At 48.1% G+C, this 21,276-nt stretch overlaps 1 protein-coding gene across 3 annotated transcripts in view; it reads left to right on the top strand.

The window, feature by feature from the left end:
* Window positions 1-21,276, top strand: part of BANK1 (B cell scaffold protein with ankyrin repeats 1) — a 298,816-nt gene that overhangs the window by 75,411 nt on the left and 202,129 nt on the right. For all 3 annotated transcript variants that reach the window (XM_073340798.1, XM_073340800.1, XM_073340799.1), the window contains 2 exons: window positions 8,324-8,475; window positions 10,755-10,890. In XM_073340798.1, the coding sequence (XP_073196899.1) occupies window positions 8,324-8,475; window positions 10,755-10,890 (288 nt within the window). The remainder of the gene's footprint in view (window positions 1-8,323; window positions 8,476-10,754; window positions 10,891-21,276) is intronic.

The following is a 21,276-nucleotide window of genomic DNA, read 5'->3' on the forward strand; positions in this document are numbered from 1 at the left end:
GTCATCATAAACCCAACTATCTATATATCTATTAATTCAATCACCAATTACTATTACCTATCTACCTAATATGAGCGACCTCTCCAGGGGAGAGGTATCCTCAGTGAGAGAGGATACCTTGAGATCATCTGGAAGCAGGGTCCCAACTATGGGATCTTTTCTGTCTTCTCCAACTTGATGATCTCCTTCCTAAGACTCTCATCCTCCTCATCAGCACAGAGGCTGTCAGCCTTGGGGTGGGACTACTCTACTGTGTCCGTGAACTCCTCCAGTTCAGTCACTCTGGTCTTGAGCCCCCCGTACATGGTCTCTGAGGGCCATGTGCGACTTGTACCGAATGCACACATATAGCACCTGACCACAATACAGATAATCATGCATGTTGCATTCAGTGCAATAAGATGGGTAACCCCCAGTCTGCTGCCTGACTTCCGCCTGTATTATTTTTACTCTTGCAGGGTAGTGTGTGTAGTGTGTGTGGTGTTTTTTGCACAGGGAGTGTGTGTGTGTGTGTGGGGGGGTGTTACTGGTCAAAGTTTAGAGAATATTTATTAGGTGTGTCTGGCTTTCACAGTCCCTCGCTGAACTCCCCTACTAAAGTCCCCTGTTTGTTTGCTAGCTCCTCCTAGGGGGAGGGATAGCTCAGTGGTTTGAGCATTGGCTTGCTAAACCCAGGGTTGTGAGCTTAATCCTTGAGGGGGCCATTTAGGGATCTGGGGCAAAAATTGGGGATTGGTCCTGCTTTGAACAGGGGGTTGGACTAGGTGATCCCCTGAGGTCCCTTCAAACCCTGATATTCTATGATAGCATCTGTGTTCATTTGACATCACTCCAAACACTGTTCATCACACTGAATGGTCATTCACTGTCTTGTTTGTTCCTGGTAAACTCAGAGCAAATTCTACTTTGCATATAGCAATATGTCTTAAACAGACATTACGTAATATACAAAAATCAAACATTTTGATTGATAACATGAAAAATCAGGGACACTTCAGGTATCATAGAATTATTGAACTGGAATGGACCTCAAGAGGTCATCTAGTCCAGTCCCCTGCACTCAAGACAGGACTAAGTATTATCTAGACCATCCCTGACAGGTGTTTATCCAACCTGCTCTTAAAAATCCCCAATGATGAAGATTCCACAACCTCCCTAGACAATTTATTCCAGTGCTTAACCACTCTGACAGGAAGTTTTTCCTAATGTCCAACCTAAATCATTCTTGCTGCAATTTAAGCCCATTACTTCTTGTCCTATCCTCAGAGTTAAGAAGAACAATTTTTCTCCCTTTTCCTTGTAAAAACCTTTTATGTACTTGAAAACTGTTATCTCCCCTCTCAGTCTTCTCTTCTCCAGACTAAACAAACCCAATGTTTTCAATCTTCCCCCATAGGTCATGTTTTATAGACCTTTTATCATTTTAGTTGCTCTTCTCCGGACTTTCTCCAATTTGTCCACATCTTTCCTGAAATGTGGTGCCCAGAACTGGACACAATACTCCAGTTGAGGCATAATCAGTGCGAGTAGAGTGGAAGACTTACTTCTTGTGTCTTGCTTACAATACTCCTGCTAATACATCCCAGAATGATGTTTGCTTTTTTTGCAACAGCGTTACACTGTTGACTCATATTTTGCTTGTGATCCACTATGATCCCCAGATCCCTTTCCGCAGTACCCCTTCCTAGGCAGTCATTTCCGATTTTGTATGTGTGCAACTGATTGTTCTTTCCTAATTGGAGTACTTTACATTTGTCCTTATTGAATTTCATCCTGTTTACATGAGACCATTTCTCCACTTTGTCCAGATCATTTTGGATTTTAATCCTATCCTCCAACGCACTTGCAACAACTCCCAGCTTGGTATCATCCGCAAACTTTTTGTAAGTGTACTCTCTATGCCATTATCTAAATCATTGATGAAGATACTGAACAGAACCAGACCCAGGACTGATCCCTGTGGGACCCCACTCATTATGCCCTTCCAGCATGACTGTGAACCACTGATAACTACTCTCTGGGAATGATTTTCAACCAATTATGCACCCACCTTATAGTAGCTCCATCTAGGTTGTATTTCTCTAGTTTGTTTATGGGAAGGTCATGCGAGACAGTATCAAAAACCTTACTAAAGTCAAGATATACCACATCTACCACTTTCCCCCTATCCACAAGGTTTGTTACCCTTTCTAAGAAAGCTATCAGGTGGGATTGACACAATTTGTTCTTGACAAATCCATGTTGACTGTTACTTATCACCTCATTATCTTCTAGGTGTTTGCAAATTGATTTCTTAATTATTTGCTCCATTGTCTTTCCAGGTACAGAAGTTAAGCTGACTGGTCTGTAATTCTTTGGGTTGTCCTTATTTCCTTTTTATAAATGGGCAGTATATTTGCCCTTTTCCAGTCTTCTGGAATGTCTCCCGTCTTCCATGACTTTTCGAAGATAATTGCTAATGGTCCTGTGATTTGAAGACATCTAACTTGTCTAAGTAATTTTTGACATGTTCTTTCCCTATTTCAGACTCTGATCCTACCTCATTTTCACTGGCATTAACTATGTTAGACATCCAATCGCAACCAACCTTCTTGGTGAAAACCGAAACAAAGTCATTAAGTACCTCTGCCATTTCCACATTTTCTGTTATTGTCTTTCACCCTTCATTGAGTAACTGGCCTATTCTGTCCTTGGTCTTCCTCTTGCTTCTAATGTGTTTGTAGAATGTTTTCATGTTACTTTTTATGTCTCTAACTAGCTTGATCTCATTTTGTGCCTTGGCTTTTCTAATTTTGTCACTACATACTTGTGTTATTTTTTTTATTCATCCTTTGTAATTTGACTGAGTTTCCACTTTTTGTAGGACTCTTTTTTGAGTTTTAAGATCATTGAAGATCTCCTGGAAGAAGATCTTCCTGAAAAGAAGTTTGTGGGACACTGGGAAATCAAATGGCTAACTAGGATTATCCCAGTAAAACTGGCATGATCTTTCATATGTTTGCACAGTTAGCTTCTTTATATTATGCAGTCAGTGTATTTTTAAATATGCTTGTTTTGGTCAGTGAAAATGCTTTTTGAGGTTAAAATAAAAATAGGTGAGTTAACATCACCTGAAATTTTGCATTGTTTGAGTGGGAAATGGGTATCGGAATATCTTGATCTAAATCTGAAGGTGACTGTAGAGTACGTGTTAGAATTATTATGTAATCAGTTCACCATGACAAGAATAAAATACAGTAGAACCTCAGACTTACGAATACCAGAGTTACAAACTGACCAGCTGACCACACACTTCATTTGGAACTGGAAGTACACAATCAGGCAGCAGCAGAGACCAAAAAAAAAGCAAAAAAGCAAATACAGTACAGTACTGTATTAAATGTATACTACTTAAAAAAAATAAAGGGAAAGCAGCATTTTTCTTTTGTATAGTAAAGTTTCAAAGCTATATTAAATCAATGTTCAGTTGTAAACTTTTTAAAGAACAACCATAATGTTTTTTCAGAGTTACGAACATTTCAGAGTTATGAACAACCTCCATTCCTGTGGTGTTGGTAATTCTGAGGTTCAGCTTTACTGAGATGAACAGTAAGGGATCTACTTCCAAGGGATTTTACTTTCTTACCCCTTCTATTCACTGTGTAGATGGACAAACTTTGGTCTGCAATTTTCTTCATATACTGATAATAGCCAGCTCTGTCTCTTTGTAATTGAACCTTCTTTCTATAGACTTTCCCAGTATCTCTCTCTGATATTCATTAGGTTAGGGATATTTCCAATAGCAGTCAGCAATGTTAGGGGCTCTAGAGTAGCTAGGGTGACCAAACAGCAAGTGTGAAAAATCAGGACAGGGAGTGGGAGTTAATAGGAGCCGATATAAGAAAAAGACCCCAAAATCAGGACTGACCCTATAAAATCGGGACAGCTGGTCACCCAAAGAGCAGACAGCTTGCCACATTCCTTCACGCCTTTAAGCTCCATATTGATTAGTTCTTGTATGACAAAAGTTTATATTAATAATAAAATCCATCAGCTACAATCTGACTTGATAATAAATGTACAGTATTGTTTTACACAATGGTAACGTGCGCAAGCTGTCTTATGACTATCTGTTCACTGTGTCAGTCAGAATTCTCTGGGTCATCTAGGATACAGGGAAAATCCTGCACCTGTTTTTGTAACCAAACACATGCCTGCCTGCAATGAAATTCATTGTGCAGAAGTTTCAGGAGTTTGATTTGGAAAGTCCTTGACGAGGTCTTGCACCCCATACAGGCTGCAGAGGATGGGAAAAGGGTCGGTCAGGGGAGGAGATGGAGCTGGGTTTGTGGATATGAAATTATGTATATCCACTGGTCATCACTCCTTATCAAGCAGGGGCACAGCAGTAGCAAAAGCTTCTGCATCCACAGGGTTGCAGTAGCAGCAGTGTTGTGGCACGGTGGGAGGACTTCCCCTTTCCCATGGAAGTCTCTGCATGCAAGTCTGGCTACACAATTTGTGTGAGGAGAGAGGGGGCAGATTTTGCCTATGGTGAGGACTAATATTTGAGCTAAAACTGCATAATAATTACAAAATAATTGCAATGTTGTGACAGGCTCAATGTCTCCTACTTCGAAAGCAATTATTTTGGCTTCTCTCAACACTGGCATTTATATAGCAGTAGTAGGGCTTTACAATGTGCAACTGACTCGAGAACTTTATTCTTATCTGTATGTGTAATGATCTTTATTGACAGTACTCTTTCTTTTCTTTTTAATAAATCTTAGATTAGTTAATAAGAATTGGCTGTATGTGTGTGCTTGAGTAAAATCTGAAATATTCATTGACCTGGTGGGTAATGTGTCTGATCCTTTGGAATTGGTAGAACTTTATGGTGAATAAGATTTTAGTAATCCTCATCATATTTGATTTGGCTGTCCGGGTAGGAGCCCAAGGTTGGATTAGTTAAGGAAGACTATTTTGGGGCTTCTTGGTAACCAGTAAGGAATTATAGAAGCTGTTTTGTTGCTAGCTTGGTGAATCTAATTATTAGAACAGACCACCAGTGTTAGGGATCGTCTGCCCCATTCTTTGCAGTTTGCCCTGATTGAGCAATCTCAGCATGGTCCCTCCCCAGCAATCACGGTCACTAACTGGACTTTCTGGCCTGCCTTAGCTCTTTCTGGGCAAGTCTGAGGAGGACACCCGATCAGTCACCTTTAGGGCTTATCTGAAAAGAAAACATATTCTCAAAATGTCGAGGTCCGCCCATCACGAGTTTGCACCTTAATGTTGTCTGTGTTCTTGACTGTAATTGACTGAGTGTTCCATAATTTACAGTAATACAAAATGCTCTGGTCCTCTGACTGCTCACAGAATCCTGACTGGCTGATGAGAAGTCTGAAATATCATTAGACTACATTAAATGTGCTGCAGAATACTGAATAATCCTGTATCGTTACGAATGTGCTGCTGTCCTGGGAGATGAGGTGGCAAGACTGTCTAACATTTTGTACTATGTCAGAGCTAGTCAGTAGAATGGAGTAATAATGATAAAACTGAGAAGTAGGGGGGGTGTGAAGAACGGCTTTTTCTAAAACACAGTTCTGGAGAGGCAATTGCCAATTCTTTTATGTTTTCACATTAAAATTCTGAGATGGGATGAAGGGCTCATGCTACAGCTCTTCCGGCCATACTAGTATTGTGGAATAAAGAAGAAACCCGTCACTGTAAATTGCACACAAACTAAATGGGATGATGTCAAGGTTCCTCCCCCACTCTGAACTCTAGGGTACAGATGTGGGGACCTGCATGAAAAACCTCCTAAGCTTATCTTTACCAGCTTAGGTCAAAACTTCCCCAAGGTACAAAATATTCCACCCGTTGTTCTTGGATTGGCCGCTACCACCACCAAACTAATACTGGTTACTGGGGAAGAGCTGTTTGGATGCGTCTTTCCCCCCAAAATACTTCCCAAAACCTTGCACCCCACTTCCTGGACAAGGTTTGGTAAAACGCCTCACCAATTTGCCTAGGTGACTACAGACCCAGACCCTTGGATCTTAAGAACAATGAACAATCCTCCCAACACTTGCACCCCCCCTTTCCTGGGAAATGGTGGATAAAAAGCCTCACCAATTTGCATAGGTGACCACAGACCCAAACCCTTGGATCTGAGAACAATGAAAAAGCATTCAGTTTTCTTACAAGAAGACTTTTAATAAAAATAGAAGTAAATAGAAATGAAGAAATCCCCCCTGTAAAATCAGGATGGTAGATATCTTACAGGGTAATTAGATTCAAAAACATAGAGAACCCCTCTAGGCAAAACCTCAAGTTACAAAAAAGATACCCAGACCGAAATAGTTATTCTATTCAGCACAATTCTTTTCTCAGCCATTTAAAGAAATCATAATCTAACACATACCTAGCTAGATTACTTACTAAAAGTTCTAAGACTCCATTCCTGATCTATCCCCGGCAGAAAACAGCATACCAACAGACACACAGACCCTTTGTTTCTCTCCCTCCTCCCAGCTTTTGAAAGTATCTTGTCTCCTCATTGGTCATTTTGGTCAGGTGCCAGCGAGGTTACCTTTAGCTTCTTAACCCTTTACAGGTGAGAGGATTTTTCTTCTGGCCAGGAGGGATTTTAAAGGGGTTTAGCCAATTCTTTTATGTTTTCACATTAAAATTCTGAGATGGGATGAAGGGCTCCTGCTACAGCTCTTCCGGCCATACTAGTATTGTGGAATAAAGAAGAAACCCGTCACTGTAAATTGCACACAAACTAAATGGGATGGTATCTTATTTTAAAATCAGAATATCATCGTGCACAGATAGTGTATATGTTTAGGATGCTGTGAGTCCATCTTGTTAGATGTGAATGACAGACGAAGGAACTCATGCTGCTCATTACATCCACTACATATTTATGGCAAAGACCTTTGTCTATGCCAGGGATTTGCCCTGGTTAGATCCATTGGTAGCAGCTCACTAGTGTAGCTGCCCTGAGGCAAACCCCTAGTGTAGCCAGACAATGCTGCAGTTGGTCAGGACACACAGGTGAATGAGAACAGGCACAGAGGTGGATTTAATGGCTGAACACAACTCCAGTGTCATCTGCCCCGTTTCTCCTGACTTATGTGTGCCAGGTATTTAAATGGGTCCAATGCAAGGGTTACAGGGCTCCAACCATAAAACACATAACTCAGAGTAGACTAACCTCAGCCTATCCCTAGGATTCAGCTCACTCTGGTATATCTTCTCACCCTCCCCACTCTAATGGGGACAGATAGTACCAAAAGAGGGACCTCAGTCTGCAACGACTTCAGGTCTCCCCTTCTTCCAGAAGCACAAGTCTACCAAAGAAATCCCAGGTCTCTTACTTCAGGGAACTGGCCATTTTGGCCTTTTTATCCACACTGGACACCAGCCAAAAGTTATGACAAACTAAACAGTCACACAAGTTACTAATATTTATTTCTAAGTCCTACTGCTATTTAACACAACTGTCTCCATGGGGCTGTAAGGAAGGTGGAAAAAACCCAAAAGGCCCCTCACCATTTGGCACCAATGGGAAAAGTTTCTTCCTAACCTCCCAAAAGAGGTAATTGATTAGATCTATAACATCCTGAAATACACGGCTTGTATCCTAAAACTACAGAGGAGGGTAGGATAGCTAAAATGGAGTGAGAAGCTCCAAAAGACCTAGGCAAAGGTTTAAATTAATGGGGTGGGGGGGAAAAAGGAGCCAATTACCTCCCAACTCCCTCTGGCTGGCCAATGGGAGGCAGAGAAACCCTGGAGGAGAAAGGGCCCACCTTTTGTGTTCTGGTGTGTGTCCCCTCCCCCAGCCCTTTCCCAGCAGCTGTCTGCCCCCAGCAGCTCCTATAAAGTTTCCTACCTGTTGAGTCAGGTGAGTGGCATTTGCATCAGTAAAGCTTAGCCCCGTTTGAAACAAGGATAAGCTGCAGTGATGAAAATCATTGCTTATCTCAGTTTACCCTGCATAGACTGTGGTTTGCTGTTGCAACTACACTGGTGGCAAATCCCCATTGTAGACAAAGCCAAATACGTTTTACCTCAGTGAAACTTCTCATGTGAGCAAAGACTATTGAGATGAATATGGGTTGTGGGAATTTTGGACAAGGACACTGGATGAAATCCATTGACTTCAATGGGGCCAGGATTTCATCTACTTTCTTTTATTTCTTCACAAAATGCCACGTACATCAGTAGCATTTTGTAAATAATCATCGTCTAGCAGTTTTCAGCCCATCATGTTTTATTTGTGTAGGATGACTAACAATACATTTCAAAACAATATTATATCTTTCAGATTACCAAAATAACTCTGAAGTTAACTTGCAGTTGAATGAAGGAGGAGTATCAGTGAAAACAGATGTGAGTTTGGAAACTGAAGTCATTTCTGGAACGTTGGAAACTTCAAGACCATCAGTATTGGTGCTACCAGAAAGGGTATCCTGTGAGGTAAGACCTTTCAATGCTAAAAAGTTAGGGATAAATATCACTCTTCTGCCCTGCCACTGCTACAAGCTCCTTCATAGCATGTCAGTTCTGTGGGGCAGATCACTACTCTGGAGCACAAATGAGAGTTTACCTGCAGTGGGAGTTATGCTGTCTGTGTGTCACATCCAATACAAACATCTGCAAACTAATATGGATTTGGGACAATCGTTACATGACTTTACTTCTATTAAAAATTGTTTTGGCAGATTGGGTCAGATATAATTCCGCTTCAACATGTTTCATTGCAATGTAAAGGAAAATTGTAGTCAGGAACTTTCAAAAGATATTAATTGCCTCTCAGTAAGAATCAGGTTTGGGGTGGTAGATGTGTGTATGTGTGTGTGTGTACAAACATATGAATGCTCATTTTTAAAAATCAACACTGTATGTGAGAAAACACAAAAGCATGAAAACTGTATAAAGAGTGCAACATCTGAACCCCAACCCTGTAGCCCTTAGACAAGTAAGTGGCCACAGTCATGTGAGGGCTGAAGAATCAGGTGAATAATGGCATGGCAGAGAAGTGGAAGGAATGTTGCACAGTTTTGGCTGCTATGTTACAAATAGGCTATTCCATGCCACTGAGTAGCAGTGGTTCAGCGAACCCTAGATTACTGATTATAGCTGAAAATCAGATGAAAGACATGCATATAGAACATATTTAGTTTAAAACTTTTACTATTTTGGAAACTCTTTCAGTAATCAGCACTGATGAAACCAATAGGGCTCTACATATATTACACTAAAACCTATAGAATTGAATAAAGAATTACAGTTAGTATGCTTTAAAATATGTACTTCTGAGAAATACTGTTTTTCCTCACTGGAAAGCCCCATTATGAAGATGGAGAGTATTATTCTAAACCGTAGAAACTTGCAATAGAATTTTAACCTAACAAATTGAATTTAATAATGAATATCCCTTTTATAGAATTTTCTAGGTTAGTTCCGATTTTTTTTGGAAGAGTTGTCATTGTCTGTTAAGTTCTATAGGACCTTTCGATAATATAAATTAGGAAATTATTATTTTGGGAACAGGGGGTATACTAGAAAGTATTAAACTGCTTCTCTAAACAGTGAAACAAATATATTCCCTTTTGACTTTTGGGAAATCTTTCTGGTTAAAAAGATAAGAAAAACAAGGGCCTAGATTATCCCCCTGCCCCCAGATTGCTGTTCTGAAGGGTCGTTTCATGCACGGATCGCCCCATCACATTCAGAAGGGAGATTATGTAGTGATATAAGGGTATACATTTTGTTTTGAAGGACTAATAAAGAGATTAAGGGTGAAATTTAGTTCAGTTTTAGCTGATCTGAAGGGTGGCAAATATAGCGCAGTGAATTGTTCATAGTGAATGGTTGTTCTGACTCTTGTTCTGTTCTTCAAAGAACACTAGCATGTGTTTATATTTTCCCAGTGAAAATATATAAATTTGCCACAAATCAGTGGGCCAGGTTAAAAGATGTTGAACAGTGCAACATTACAGACCAGTATGACAGTGGGAGTCACCATGAGTGAGTATTAACTGGTGTCACTTGTATACAGAGACGGTTGAGCAGTGCATGGAGAACAAATAAGGGGCGGGCGCAGGAAGGCATAAGATAAAGTAGTCAGCTTATTTTATTTTACACCTTCTTGTTAGTTCCTTGCCTTACTATAATTCTGACTTTAGTATTTAAAATGCACCAGCTTACCCCTAAAACTGAGATGCAGTTTTATACCACCTCTGAGATGCAGCTTACACCACCTAGGTCACCTTTGAATTTGGCCCATCACGTACTGTAGCTCACTAATGTTCTCTATGTTGAAATTCTCTCTTGGTCAGAGGGTCCGCAGAAGACCATTGTACCACTTAAGTTCCTTACCCATGAATCCAATTCTGAGTGTTTAAGTGTGTTTTAAGTAGTGTAGGGGTCCCCTTCATGAGGGGAATGTCACCCTTTGTGGACTGGAAGTGAATATATGATCTTAGGCTTACAGTGAAAAGAATTTAATTATATATGGTTTTAGTAAACAGAATTCAAACTATTACAATAATCCTGTCAATTTTTTACTTAGAGAAACATAAAGGAGAACTTAATGAAATAGCATCACAGCTGTTATATAATAATATTTCAGGATATAAAGCTATTGGTAAAAGAACTTTTCTTGCAACTTACATTAAAGCATATAATTTACATTTTATGGTTTCAGTTTAATTTGGTGAAAGGCTAATGGGAGCATATTTCTAACTTTATAGAACCCTGGTGAAATATTCATTCTTTTGAGAGATGAAATAACGGAAACTGTAGAAATTGAATTCATAACAGACAATCAACGAATTAGGACACAGCCAGCCTTTTGGAATCAGAAGGTCAGATGCATGAAAGCTTTAGGTAAGAGAACATTGCTGTAGCTTTAAATAAATAGAAAATTTTGGTCCTGGACTCTCTTCACTTGTCTTACAATAAGCAGTTTCACTTCCCATCAGAATCTAATATTATTTTGTGTTTCCTGTATATGGGTTTTGCATACAGAGCATTATTATTTTTATTAATACACCAATACAAAGGCTTGTGATTTATGGGAAACTGGATTTTATTGGGTTGTTTTTGTGTGGTTAAGTGGCAGGTGGCAGGCTTTAAAATATCATTGATTAGTCATAGATTAACATTCTTAATAAATTCCTGCTATAAAATGCAAAGCTAATATTCTTATTACAGCATTAGATTTAACAAGATGTTTTGTCTCTTATTTTATTCAGCGAAGTTGTTTTTTTCTTTTTGCCCATATGCCTGTCTATAATTCTTACTGACATCTGAGAACATTTCCCTTCTTTGCTGTGATTTCATATCCACCCCGTTTCTCTATGTTACTCAATCTCCCTTGGTTTCTCTGGGTTTTGTCAATCACTTTATCCATAATATTAGCTATTCTATTTTCTTATTTTGCCTGGAGCATGATAAACCATACAACAACATTTTTCAATGTATGAGTTTCAGAATGCAGAGGGAATGGCCATACCTCCCTCCCAGTTATTGGACTAGAGGTGTGATGGAAATATTCAGCTAGGAGTTCAGGGTTCAATTTGCCTCTCTGTTGCATGTTGTGAATTCCCAAGTGGTAGTATATAATATTTTATTTTAAAAAACCGTGGTAATACCACATCATTTAGAAGGAAAACACTTAAGCTACAATTTTCAAACTTGGTCGCCTGAAGTTAGGCCCTAAAATCCATTGTAACAAAGTTCCTCCTCTACCTTGGTGGGTCTTGCGCTTATTGGCGGATTTGCTCGCCTTGGAGCTTCACGGCAGCCCTCAGCTTGGCCGTTTTTCTGAATTCACACTCCAGGTCAACTCCTCCTGTGTCTGACCAGGAGTTGGGAGGATTTGGGGGGAACCCAGGCCCGCCCTTTACTCCGGGTTCCAGCCCAGGGCCCTGTGGAATGCAGCTGTCTAGAGTGCCTCCTGGAACAGCTGTGCGACAGCTACAACTCCCTGGGCTACTTCCCCATGGCCTCCTCCCAATACCTTCTTTATCCTCACCATAGGACCTCCCTCCTGGTGTCTGATAATGCTTGTACACCTCAGTCCGCCAACAGTCCGCATTCTCACTCTCAGCTCCTAGTGCCTCTTGCTCCCAGCTCCTCACATGCACACCACAAACTGAAGTGAGCTCCTTTTTAAAAACCAGGTGCCCTGATTAGCCTGCCTTAATTGATTCTAGCAGCTTCTTGATTGGCTGCAGTTGTTCTAACCAGCCTGTCTTAATTGTCTCCCAAAGGTTCCTGATTATTCTGGAACCTTCCCTGTTAGGAAACGGAACGTCTTTTGCTTGCTCCTCAGCTATCTGCTTTCTATTCTTTCCTAAAGCCCCCTGGCCCGGATTTTCTTACTTTTTGCACCTGCCTTAGTCCCCCCCCGACCGGGCCAGACGCTTTTTTGATTTTTCTTTTATTTTTTGTGTTTTTTTTTCCGTCTACGTCCTTCGCCGGCCATCCCCCCCCACGCCTGCTTTCGGGCGCAGCTATTTGCCTCAGCTGAGCCCCCGGAGGATGGGGGGGAAGATTGCCGATTTTGCTGTCCGGAGGGGGGAGTGGAAACCCCCAGACCCAGCCGTTTTGCCAGCAGCTCGGACCTTACAACATTCTTAACATACCGGAGGACTTGGAACACAGCCAACACAGCCGGAGACGGAGATTTCATCAGACAGAAGAAATAATATAAATCATTGTGACGAAGGCCGTAAGATTGAGTAACTTTCTGAATTATACTCTTGTGGGGGGGAGTTTGACTGTGATTACTTGCGTTTGTGGCTGCACAGGGGGTGTGGCGTGGAGACCCCCACCCCCGATCCATCGGTGCCCCTACCCCCCCATCGTTATTACAACTGTCACGGCCCCACCGCAGTCTGTCCCTGCTGGCAACCTGCCATCTCCCTTCGGATCCAGCTGTTTGCTTTGAACTTTGCCTTCCGGACCGGACCTAACAACCGACCAACCGAGACTCTTTGGACAAACGTGTGTGGGTCTGCACCCCCCCCCCCCGGATTGCTTATCCCACAACTTGCCCCTTTTACTGGACCCCGATTTTGTCCCCCCCCCCTCCCAGTCCCCCTCCCTCGGCATTTTTTCCCTTCCCGTCCGCAGCCAGCGGAAGGAGGGGCTATTCCGCCTTTTCCCCTCCCCCCTCCTCCTTCCGGTATTTCCCTGTCTCTCCCTGCTCACAATGGCGGGGAACGAGAGGGGCGAGACTGCTTTAATAAAATTAGTTGTCCCTTCCCCACCACCACCCCTGCCCAACCCCCAAGGTCCCCCCCCTACTACTATTGTTAAGGTACTTACCACCCCCCCTGCTGGGGCACCGGTAGCAGGAGGCATCAGGGTGATTGCTGCTGCTGCTGCACCCACCACCCCCCCAGATTCTAGGAAACCCCCCCAGGTTCGCCAGAAGGGCCAGGGCGGGTGGAAAGGAAAGGACCCCGCTAAAACCACTGAGCCCTCCATGGCAGGGGCTGCCCCCACCGCTGCGGCCTCGTCATCAACCGTGGCGCCCCTCCCAGCGTTTCCCTCCACCAGCTCTGCGATTGTCCCTCCCCCGGCCCCCAGGACGTATGCCCGGGCGGCAGCGGGCTCCCCGCTGCCTGCCGCCTCGTCATCTCGCCCCCCCCCTGCCTCCGCCACCATCACCAGCGGCCGAGGCCCTTTCCCCGCCTTGACCAGGAAGCACGGCGTCCGTTGCCTCCTGGTGCCCGCCTCGCCCCACGTGGAGACATACGTGCAGGCGTTGGCGAAGGTGGTAGGACCCACGGCTATTGTGGCGGCCTCCAAGATGTATGGGAAGGTCGTTTTCTTCTTAGCCTCGGAGGATGCCGCCCAGGAGGCGGTGGAGAGGGGCCTGACGGTGAGGGGGGTGTTTGTCCCTAGAACCGTTAGAAGACCTGGGCGTTCGCCTCGTCCTTACCTCCGTTCCTCCCTTCTTACCCAATGCTGCCCTGTTACCCGCTCTTTCCACCCTGGGGAAACTTGTTTCTGTCATCAGCCCTCTCCCGTTGGGCTGCAAGGACCCCACCCTCCGTCACATTTTTTCGTTCCGCCGGCAAGTGCAGCTTCTACCACCGGCAGGGGCGCGTGACGGAGAGGCGCTTGAGGGGTCCTTTCTAGTCCCCTACGAGGGAGCCCGCTATCGGGTCTTTTATTCTACCGGAGAGGCCCGGTGCTACCTCTGCCGCTCAGCGGGGCATGTCCGCAGAGACTGCCCTTTGGCTCGGGGGGGAGGGGCACCCGAAACCCCCGAGACCCGGCAGGACATCGGCCCCGTCGCTGCCGACGCCCCTGGCTGCCCAGTACCTGAAACCAACCCTCCTCCTATTCGACCCATCGCTGCTCCCGTCCGGGCCCAAGAGATACCTTCCCTACAATGCCCGGGCGAGCAAGGGGTTTCCACCCTTGCTAGTACCAACCCAATAGAGCCCATGGAGGAGGGTGTGGCAAGGATATTATCGGGTATAAGAGAGGGCCCTCCCCAAGGAGAAGCCCCCGCCCCTCATGTTGCCCCACCGCTACCTCCCCGAACCCCTAAACCATCGCCTCCGCCCCCCGACACGACCCCTGCTAGCCAACCCCCAGATGATGCTATGGAGGGCTGGACCCTAGTCCAGGGGAAGCGAGGCAAGCGGAAGGCTCGAGCTCCGCTGCATCCACCCGACGCGGAAGCCCCCCGGAAGACCAGGAAAGGAGGCACTGCTATCGAGCCTCCCGCCACGGCCGCGAGCGAGATCCATCCGCCGGTGTCGGGAGGGGAAGACGGACTGGCATTGGAGGGCAGAATCCCCCCTCCACGGGAAACCCTCCCCTCCGAGACTTCTGAGGACACCGCTTCTGCCCAGACGCTACCCGAACCCCCCGCGGACCCCGAGGCGGCCGTTGAGGCGGGCCCTAGAGGAGAGGCCCCCGGGGTGGCAGGAGTTGGCCTCTCCTCCGTGTATGCGGAGATTGAGGCCCTAGATTTGACCCCGGTCACCCAGGGAGGGGATGATTTGCTGCCGGCTGACCTCGAGCTGGGCAGCCTTACCCCAGCCTCCCTTTCCCCATGCTCCCTCCCCCTTTTTGCCTTCCCGGGTGAGCACCCTGCGGAAGGCGGTCCACCACCTGATGCCGTGACCGCTAAAACCACCATGGAGCCAGCACCTAGCATTATTGGGAGCCCCTCCCCTTCCCCCTTAACCCTTGACTCTGCTCAGGAGGCACTTTTCTTTAGCTGCTTGCCTCCTGCACCCCAGAGCCTTACCCCTGCCCCTGCCCAAGGTCCCTCCTCCCGCAATGTTAATGCCGCCCCTGGGGTTATTTCCTTTCCGCCTTTTGCAGACTCCCCCCAGGGAGCAGTCTTTGCACTTTCTAGTCGCGACCCGTTAGGAGTGGCAATTTTTCCCCTGCCATCCCCCTCCACCCCAAGGCGTGAAATGAATTTAATAACCCTAGCCTGTCAGACGCCCCATCGGTGGTCCGCACCCTGTCTACCTGCCTTGGCGGACCACGAGGCTGTATTAAGAGGCCCATCAGGGAATACCTCGGGAATTGTAACCCCACCCCCCCATGAGCTGCGGCATGCGCTACGGAAGTTCCTAGAGCACTCCCGTGGCGCCCGCGGTAGGGCACAGCTGGCTCTTCGGCTATGGGGGGACTTTGATCAACTCCTCCAGGCCACAAAGGCCCTTATAAAGGAGGGCAGGGGGCAAGGAAAGCGCGGTGCTGCGGCCTACGAGCGAGCCCGCAGCTTTCGAAGCGATCTACTCACCCACGGGATGGGTCATGGGTTGCTGTGCAACCCGCCGGGGGCCCTGAACCCCCCCGCCAATACGAGACCCCCACCCCCCCAGCCCTCCGTATGACGCCTCTTATTATTGCGACCCTGAATACCAGGGGCTGTAGGATGGCTCTCCGCAGGTCCCAGGTGCTCTCTTACCTTCGGGAGGGGAGGTACTCTGTAGTTTTCCTGCAGGAGACCCATACAGACCCGGCCGCCGAGGACAGGTGGCGGCTGGAGTGGGGGGACGGGGTATACTTTAGCCACTTTGCGACCTGGCAGGCTGGAGTGGCAACCCTATTCTCCCCCAACCTACGGCCTGAGGTGCTAGGGGTCAATGAGGCCGTGCCGGGCCACGTGCTGCACCTTCGAGTCCGTATGGAGGGGCTCGTGGTTAATCTTGTTAACATCTATGCCCCGCAAATGAGCTCCAGGCGGCCACAATTTTATCAGCAGGTGTCCGACTTTCTCGGCACCCTGGATTCGCATGAGTGCCTGGTCCTGGGAGGGGACTTTAACACCACCCTAGAGGAACGGGACCGCTCAGGGGCCGAACCGAGTCGCTCGCCGCGAATATTCTCCAAGGGATAGTCGACCATCACTCCCTAGTGGACGTCTGGCGCGACCATCACCCAGTTGACACCTCCACGTTCACCTTTGTCCGGGTGGAGGCCCATCGGTCACACCACTCTCGGTTGGACCGTATTTACTTATCCCGTTTCCATCTTTCACAGGCCCACTCCTCCGCCATTCAGCCGGCCCCATTCTCCGATCATCATTTAGTCGCTGTAACAGTTTCCCTCCGTGCAGAGAGACCGGGGCCGGCCTATTGGCACTTTAATAACAGCCTGTTGGAGGATGAGAGCTTTGTGATGTCCTTCCGGGAGTTTTGGCTGGCCTGGCGAGAGCAGTGGCGTGCCTTTCCCTCGGTGCGGCGATGGTGGGATCTCGGGAAGGTGCGCGCCAAGCTCTTCTGCCGTGACTACACTCGGGGCCCAGCCGACGGCGAAATGCGGCGATAGAGCAGCTGGAACGGGAGGTCTTAGAGATGGAGAGGCGCCTGGCCGCCGATCCCGAGGACCCGTCCCTCTGCGGAGCGTGCCGGGAGAAGCGGGAGGAGCTCCGGGCCCTCGAGGACCACCGGGCCCGAGGTGCCTTCGTTCGATCCCGCATCCGCCTCCTTCGGGAGATGGACCGCGGCTCCCGCTTCTTCTATGCCCTGGAGAAAACGAGGGGGGCCAAGAAACACGTCACCTGCCTTCTTGCGGAAGACGGCACCCCCCTCACGGGTCCGGAGGAGATGTGTGGGAGGGCCCGTGACTTCTACACAAGCCTTTTCTCCCCGGACCCGACTGATCCTGACGCTTGCGAGGTGCTCTGGGAGGAACTCCCCACGGTCAGCGTGGGCAACCGAGACCGACTAGAGCTGCCTCTCACCCTGGCCGAGTTCTCGGAAGCCCTCCATCGCATGCCCACCAATAAATCTCCGGGCATGGACGGGCTGACCGTAGAGTTTTACCGCGCGTTCTGGGACATTCTCGGCCCAGACCTAGTCACCGTCTGGGCTGAGTCCTTGCAGAGCGGGGTCCTCCCTCTGTCATGCAGGCGAGCGGTGCTCGCTTTGCTGCCGAAGAAGGGGGACCTCCGCGATTTACGAAGCTGGTGTCCCGTCTCACTCCTTAGCACGGATTACAAAATCGTAGCGAAAGCAATCTCGCTGCGGCTAGGGTCCGTGATGGCGGACGTGGTCCACCCAGACCAGACCTATACTGTCCCGGGTCGCAGCATTTTCTACAACCTCTTTCTAGTCCAAGACCTTTTGGAACTCGGGCGGAGAGATGGTCTATCGTTCGCCCTCCTGTCTCTTGATCAGGAGAAGGCGTTAGATAGAGTAGACCATGGGTACCTCCTGGGCACTCTGCAGGCGTTTGGATTTGGACCTCAGTTTGTGAGTTTTCTCCGGTCGCTGTATGCCTCCGCGGAGTGTTTGGTTAGGCTCAACTGGACCCTGACTGAACCGGTCAGCTTCGGGCGAGGAGTGCGGCAGGGGTGCCCCCTCTCGGGCCAGTTGTATGCTCTGGCGATCGAGCCTTTCCTCTGTCTCCTCCGCAGGAGGATGACAGGGTTGGTGCTGCGGGAGCCAGAGCTGCGGCTGGTCCTGTCGGCGTATGCCGATGACGTACTCCTCGTGGTCCAGGACCCGGGCGACTTGGCGCGAGTGGAGGCATGCCAAGCCATCTATTCGGCAGCCTCCTCCGCCCGAGTCAACTGGGTCAAGAGCTCTGGCTTGGCGGTGGGGGACTGGCGGCAGGTGAGCTCCCTCCCACCCGCACTTCAGACCATCCGGTGGAGTGCAGGTCCACTGCTCTATCTCGGTGTTTACCTTTCCGCCACGCATCCTTCCCCGCCGGAGAACTGGCAAAATTTAGAGGGCGGGGTGATAGAGCGGATCCGGAGATGGACGAGGCTACTCCGATGTCTCTCCCTCCGAGGGAGAGCACTGGTGCTTAACCAACTAGTCCTGTCCACGCTCTGGTACCGGCTCAACACCCTGGCCCCGGCCCCGGGTTTCCTGACCCACCTCCGGAGATTGATTCTAGAGTTCTTCTGGTCAGGAATGCACTGGGCCCCTGTTGGAGTTCTTCATCTACCCCTGAAGGAAGGAGGGCAGGGCCTGAAGTGTCTGTACACTCAGGTCCGCGTTTTCCGCCTCCAGGCCCTGCAGTGGCTCTTTTATAGTGCAAGTAGTCCAACATGGAGCATACTGGCGCACGCCTTCCTGCGCCGTTTCCAAGGGCTTCGATATGACCGGCAGCTCTTTTATCTTTCTCCGAGGGGTTTTCCGCGAGACCTCTCCGGGCTGCCGGTCTTCTACCAGGACCTCCTCCGGACCTGGAAATTGTTTTTAACAACCAGGTCCGTGGCGGCCACCGTGAGGGCAGATCTCCTCACGGAGCCCCTGCTACACAACCCCCAGCTCCATGTGCAGGTGGCGGAGTCCCGCTCGGTGCGCCAGAGGTTGGTCCTGGCGGAAGTTACGAGGGTCGGAGACCTCCTGGACTACGACCAGAGAGACTGGCTGGATCCCCTGATGCTCGCTCGGCGCATGGGGCTCTCCAGCCTCCGTACCTCCCGGCGCGTACTTCAGGAGGTGAAGGCCGCCTTGACCCCCGCTGCTCGGGCTTATGTTAGCCGAGCCTTGTGCGAGGGCGCACCCCGCCCATCCCTTACCCCAGGCCCGCCGGACCTTTCCATCGGGCCCCCACCCCGTAGATCCCAACAAACCCCCCACCTTTTCACTGCAAGCCGGCTGCACGAACTGCAGCCGGTTAGCTTTCAAATTGCTTCACGGAAATACTTATATACACTTACGCTTCACACCCTGCACGCCCACACCCTGGTGTCCCGCCCCGATACAAAGTGTCAGGATCTCCTGCTACCTTTGGAGGGTGAGCAACCTCGGTGGGCCAGCCTGTATTCCACCCTGGTCCCAAGGCCCGTCGGGGACATCAGTTGGCGGCTCCTTCACGGAGCTGTGAGCACGGGCGTGTTTTTGACACGGTTTACCCCCATTCCGGACACTTGTCCTTTCTGTAATGTGAGGGAAACCCTGGCGCACGTGTATTTAGAGTGTGCCAGATTGCAGTCCCTTTTCCGGCTCCTCACAAATATTCTGTTACGCTTCTGGCTTCATTTTTCCCCCCACCTTTTTATCTATACACTTCCCATCCGTGGCCCCACAAAGTCGCGGGATCTTCTGGTCAACCTCCTCCTAGCTTTGGCTAAAACAGCCATTTATAAAACCAGAGAGAGGAGGTTGGCCCATGAAACGTCCTGCGATTGTGGGGCCGTTTTCCGATCCTCAGTACACTCACGTATCCAAGCGGAGTTCCTCTGGGCGGCGTCCACCGACTCCCTTGAAGCCTTCGAGGAGCGGTGGGCGCTGTCTGGGGTTCTCTGCTCGGTGACCCCGTCCGGTTCCCTCCGTCTGACCCTTTGATTGAGGGCAAGAGCGAGGGACGCCAGCCCCAGCCGTTGCCGCTGTGGATACCATCATTCCTGTCATCTAGGACGGGTCCTATAATACATGGGTGTCTACCCCCCCCTCCCTAAACCGCCCACCCCGCAGCCGTGCCCATCTTACCGGGCACTCTCAGGAGAGGGAGGATCGGTGACACTGGGCGCGGCACTGGGTAACTCGAGGGGGTGGAAGACCACGAGTGTCGAGGAAGCCCCCCCGCTCTAGGCCACCAGGTAACTCAGGAGGGTGGAAGACCACGAGTGTCGAGGAAGCCCCCCCGCTCTGGGCCCAGGCTAGCCTGAACACTTCTCCCTCCTGAAAGCTGCTGTGTTATACCTTCTGATTGCGTTGTTTTGTTGCATAGTTGTTTTGTTTTCTTTGGTAATTCTGTAAGCGTTACCAATAAACTTTCTTTCTGTTTAAAAAAAAACCTTCCCTGTTATCTTACCCAGGGAAAAGGGACCTGCTTAGCCTGGGGCTAATATATCTGCCTTCTATTACTCTCCTATAGCCATCTGGCCTGACCCTGTCACGCCATATTTTCAGGTTTCAGAGTAGCAGCCATGTTAGTCTGTATTCGCAAAATGAAAAGGAGTACTTGTGGCACCTTAGAGACTAACCAATTTATTTGAGCATAAGCTTTTGTGAGCTACAGCCACTTCATCGGATGCATCACGAAAGCTTATGCTCAAATAAATTTGCTAGTCTCTAAGGTGCCACAAGTACTCCTTTTCTTTACACCATATTTTGGCATCTTTGTTTTGTCAATGAAAGCTGACTTTTGTTGACAAAACTGTGTAGTGTAGACAAGGCCTAAGTAAGTGGCTTAATTTTTTGGGGATGCTAAGCACTAGCAAATCCCATTGTTCCCTCTGAGGCGTATGTGATCTGTGGGTAACAGAAGTGAACATCAGCTTCTCTTCTCTCCCACGGGAGCAGCAGCTATTTCTTGTAATAGTGTTCTCAGATCAGCTCCTGTGGGAGGCTGCATCTCTCTTTGCAGGGAAGAATCACAATCACTGACCTCATTCCTCTTCCCTTAAAGGAGCCTCCACTGGCTCCGTCTCACTGAGGATCATAGGTGGCTTTGACAGTAATAGTTGTATGGTGCATTCATTTGTATAGTGCATTAACATTTGTATGGTGCATTCAAAGGGCTATATGGACACTAATTGATCCTTATGACACCATTGTGAGGTTAGATGAGTAGTATTATCCCCATGTTACAGATGGGGAACTGAGGCAAGCAAGTTGTGATTTGATCAGGAAAACATGGCAAGTCAGTGACAGCTGGGATTAGAACAAGAGCTCCTGGGGTCCACGTCTCTGTTAAGTCCATTCAAGTATGGAGGCACTCAAAGGTGAGGTTGCAAGTTGCCTGATTATCCATATGCTTGAGAGTTATTCATTACCAGGATGGCTCCCTGGGGAGGTAGGCGGTGATCTGAAATGGCTG

Source organism: Lepidochelys kempii, chromosome 4 (genome assembly GCF_965140265.1).
Source record: "Lepidochelys kempii isolate rLepKem1 chromosome 4, rLepKem1.hap2, whole genome shotgun sequence".
NCBI lineage: Eukaryota > Metazoa > Chordata > Testudines > Cheloniidae > Lepidochelys > Lepidochelys kempii.